General features: G+C 56.3%; 1 protein-coding gene across 1 annotated transcript in view; it reads left to right on the plus strand.

The window, feature by feature from the left end:
- The first annotated feature begins 506 nt into the window (after positions 1–506).
- PGLYRP2 (peptidoglycan recognition protein 2) overlaps positions 507–4,634 on the plus strand; it is a 5,597-nt gene continuing 1,469 nt past the window's right edge. The window contains exons 1-4 of the mRNA XM_010833981.1: positions 507–764; positions 1,901–2,986; positions 3,494–3,704; positions 4,309–4,606. Of these exons, the coding sequence (XP_010832283.1) occupies positions 674–764; positions 1,901–2,986; positions 3,494–3,704; positions 4,309–4,606 (1,686 nt within the window). The 5' untranslated portion in view covers positions 507–673. The remainder of the gene's footprint in view (positions 765–1,900; positions 2,987–3,493; positions 3,705–4,308; positions 4,607–4,634) is intronic.

The following is a 4,634-nucleotide window of genomic DNA, read 5'->3' on the forward strand; positions in this document are numbered from 1 at the left end:
GAGAGAACCCCTCACCACCAGCCCAGGTGAGCCCAGAAGTCAGGTCCGGGGACAGAGTCAGGGTCCCGAACACCTCCCCCGAGCCCAATTCCTGCTCTCAGCTACCCCTAGTGGCATGGGATCCGGAGCTGGAACCAGATGAGAGGTGACATCTCTGAGTCCCCCTACGCTCCCCCTGCCTGAGGCTAAAGCACTGGCATCAGATAAGGCAGGAGGTATTGTCAACTTCAGGCAGGCCTCTCCTCTCTCCACTCTCAGCACAGCCTGTCCTACCAGTTGGGCAGGCACTTGAGAGTCCCCTCTGGTGGCCAGAAGCAGCCACAAAACTATCACCATAGGAAGGGTGGAATGCTGGATGGGCCTCAGTCTACCTCTCTTGGGGAATGGGCTGACTCTGATGGAGTCTGAACTATCTGGTTTCCAACGCCCTTCCTGGAACTTACTGATCCTTGACCTCAGCCTGGGAGGAATGGGATAGGCTAGGGGAGCCCCTGAGACCCAGATGACCTTGAGGCACGGCACTCTGTACCCATGCCTCTGCTGCCTCGGGTCCACAGCTCTACAAGTGGCAGCCGTGTCATTCACCGCTGGACTTTGACAGTAGCCAAAGGTACTATTTGTTTTCCCTGTCTCCTTCCAGCCCTGCTGAGATCTCCACTGAGGTCAACCGGCTATGTCCTTTGGAAACTGGAAGCCCACAGTGGTGGTCCAGGGTATACTCTGGATCCTGTATGGATTGCTGCTGCAGCCGGAGCCAGGGACAGGTGGGTCAGAAGGCAGAGGCCTGAAGCCAGGACTCTTAGTTCAGTATATTACTGCCCCTCTGTGCCCAGCTCTTTACAGGGTGAGGTTGGACTCACAAGGCTCAAGTCTCTAGGAAACTCCAGTCTGGGAACACAGATGTTCCCATCCCCATAGGATCCGGGCAAGGGTTGGGGGAAGAAACTGGAGCCAAAAGAGCAAAAATTAGGAAGACTTCCTGGAGGAGGGGACATAAATCTAGGACAGGAAGAAGAATTTTACTTGGTGGTGAAGCAGTAAAGGACATTTTAGGCAGAGAGTAAAGCAAAGTTATAGAGGAATTACTATGTGAACTGTCTGGAGAAGAGTCTGAATTGCAGCAGATGGTGGAGTGTAAGGATTAGGACTTCCTGTGTTCAAATGCTGCCTCTGCCACTTCCTCGCTGTGTGATCTTAGGTAGGTAATTTAACCTCTTCACGCTCATAGGGTCCTTGCGAAGATTAAATGTGTTCAGTTATATAAGTCACCTACAATGGTGCCTGGCACATAGTAAATATTTAATTAATGTCAGCTATTATTCAACAACTCACCCTAGCTCTGAGCCCCACACTTCTAAGTTCCAAGTTCAGCCACTGACATTTCTCCCACATGGCACAGGCTCCCCCTCCCCTGGGCACCCTTAAAGACACTGTTCCCTCTATACTTGTGCAAACTCCAATCCACTAAGAAAAACTGTCCATCATTCCCTCAAGATACCTGGAGACACTGCCCACTCTTATCCTTCACAGCATCACCATCCTGGCTTCAGCCACCTTCACTACTTACCTCCACCCTCTCTCCCCTTCTCTACTCTGATCTGCCCTCCAAAAAATTATATTCTTCATACAGCACTCAAAAGAGCAATCTTAGAATTTCAACCTGGCGGTGTATCTCTCATGCTCATGAAGCTGTCCTGGCTCCACAGTGCCCACGGATAGTCTAAGCTCCTTAACCTTTTGTCTGTGTCTCAGCTTCCTCACCTACACAAGGGCAGTGTCAGACATCGTAAAGTTGTCCAACAAAGAGCTGGGGGCATTGAGAAGATGCAGGAGCAGCAGGAGGAGGCTGAGGAACAAGGGGTACTCGGCTGTTGGGTTAATGCCATCCTTCCTCCCACAGCGACCCTGCCCCTGCTCATGGACTCTGTCATCCAGGCCCTGGCTGAGCTGGAGCAGAAGGCGCCAGCCACTGAGGCTGGCCATAGTGCCGCTGCATGGCTGCTGACAGCCCAGGGCTCTGGTACCCACAGTCCCCTCTATCACTTCCTGCTGGAGGGGAAGAGTCTCAACACCACCGAGCTGGATCCTCCTTCGCTGAGCCCAGAGCTTCGAGGCCTGATGGGAGAGGTGGCGAGACACAGCGTGCAGGATGGGAAGGAATATGGGGTGGTACTAGCACCCGATGGCTCGACCGTGGCTGTGGAGCCTCTTCTGGCAGGGCTTTGGGCAGGGCTTCAGGGACACAGAATCGTAAACCTCTCCTTAGAGAGCACGGCCACCCCTCCAGATGCTGGAGTCACCTTTCCAGACCTTGGACCCACCTCCCCAGGGCTCAGCGATGCCTCTCTTGATGTCACCTCTGGGGATGTCAGAGCCGTGTCTCCAAATGTTAGCACCAAAGATACAGATGTCGGAGCCACCTCTCCAGAAGTTAGACCTGGTTCTCCAGATGTCCAAGCCTCCTCTCCAGATACCAAGGCCAAGTTACCAACTGCTGTGGACAGCCTCCTTGTGGTCACCCTGGCCAGAGGCCTGGGCCTGAACTTCCTCCAGGGCCCCCAGACCTGGAATCATTCTGGACTGGGAACTGAGGGATGCTGGGACCAGCTCTCTGTTCCCAGGACCTTCATGCTCCTGGATCCTGAGGCATCACCCCTCACCACGGCTTTCCTCAACGGTGCCCTGGACGGAGCCCTCCTTGGTGACTACCTGAGCCGGACCCCTGAGCCCCGGCCACCCCTCAGTCACCTGCTGAGCCAGTACTATGGAGCCGGGATAGCCGGAGACCCAGGATTTCGAAGCAACTTTCGACGGCACAACGGAGCTGCTTTGACTTCGGCCCCAAGCCTGACCCAGCAAGTATGGGGGGCCCTCATCCTGCTACAGAGACTAGAGCCAGCACACCCTCATCTACAGGGCATGAGCCAAGAAGAGCTGGCACAGGTGGCCACCCACGCTACCAAGGAGTTCACTGAGGCTTTCCTAGGTGAGTAGGACCCCCACCCACTGAGACAATCCTTCTCACAGATACCTCCTCAGTGCCAGACAGGTCAGTGGGATCTATGGTTAGGGGATTCCAGAGGGGGCTGACAGGACTAGGATGCTGTTAGATTTAGTTCCCAGTGGGGGCCAGAGTGGTGTGATTGAAAAGTGAAAAAAGTAAAAAGTGTTAGTCGCATTGGACTCTTGGTGACTCCATGGACAGTGGCTAGGCTTCTCTGTTCATGGGATCCTCCAAGCAAGAATTACTGGAGTGGGTAGCCATTCCCTTCTCCAGGGCATCTTCCCCACCCAGGGGTTGAACTCGGGTCTCCTGCATTGCGGGCAGATTCTTTACCATCTGAGGCACTGGGGAAGACTGATGTGAGAATGAACCGTCCCCAAATCTGGGAGGAGACTGGACGGATGATCCTTACTTGCCCTCTTAGTGTGAGAGAAGGCTGCAGGCAGAGAAACGCTCGCTGACTCCCACTCTGGATTCCCTTCCCCTCAGGGTGTCCAGCCATCCACCCGCGTTGCCGCTGGGGTGCCGCACCGTACCAGGGCCGCCCGACGTTGCTGAAGCTGCCGCTCGGGTTCTTGTATGTGCACCACACGTACTTGCCCGCGCCACCCTGCACCAATTTTGAGAGCTGCGCCGCAGACATGCGCTCTATGCAACGTTTCCACCAGCAGACACGCGGCTGGTCCGACATAGGATACAGGTGGGCGGGAACCTGCGGAGCGCTGGCAGGGCAGACCAAGGGGCGGTGCAGTGGAAAGACTGGATGGGCGGAGCCTGACTCAGGGGGCAGGGTTTGAAACAGAGCGTCCAGACAAAACAGAGGTGGAGTTTAGGGTGGGTGGAGCCAGGGTGGAGAGGGGCGTGGCCTAGACTGGGGTTGGAGTCTACTAGAAAGCTCAACAGTGGGACTCTTTTTAGTCTGGGGTGGGAACCAGGAAAGGAGTCCAGACTTGGGAGAAGAACAGGACCTGTGGTAGCGGCTAAGTCTGGGACCGAGCAATGATGGATATGATCTCAGCCAGAAAAGGGTCAGAATTGCGGAGGAGTTAGACTTGAAATAATGGGGAGGGAGCTGGGTAGAAAGAGACCGGGCTAATGTTGAGGACAGATCCAGAGAAACGGGACTATTTCTGGAGCGGCATTTGGAGGGAGAGTGGGACATGGCTGGACCAGGTGGAGTCTGCGTGACCGGGGGAAACTTGGGGTGACGGTGGCCCTTGGCACGGGTGCGGAAACTGGGGTAGAGGGCCAGATGCGGAGCGAGACCTCACGCCGTCTGGTTCCTGCTTCCCTCTCCTCCGCAGTTTCGTGGTGGGCTCAGACGGCTACGTGTACGAGGGCCGCGGATGGCACTGGGTGGGTGCTCACACACTCGGCCACAACTCCCGCGGCTTCGGCGTGGCCTTGATAGGCAACTACACCGCGGTGCTGCCCTCAGAGGCCGCGCTGCGAGCGGTGCGAGACGAGCTCCCGCGCTGCGCTATACGCGCCGGCCTCCTGAGGCCAGACTATGCGCTGCTAGGCCACCGCCAGCTCGTGCCCACTGAGTGCCCTGGCGACCTGCTCTTCAACTTGCTGCGCACCTGGCCGCACTTCGACAAGGTGAGTCCCCCGACGCCCGCACTACCTC

The sequence above is a fragment of the Bison bison genome, unplaced genomic scaffold (genome assembly GCF_000754665.1).
Source record: "Bison bison bison isolate TAMUID 2011002044 unplaced genomic scaffold, Bison_UMD1.0 scf7180017863978, whole genome shotgun sequence".
Taxonomy (NCBI): domain Eukaryota; kingdom Metazoa; phylum Chordata; class Mammalia; order Artiodactyla; family Bovidae; genus Bison; species Bison bison.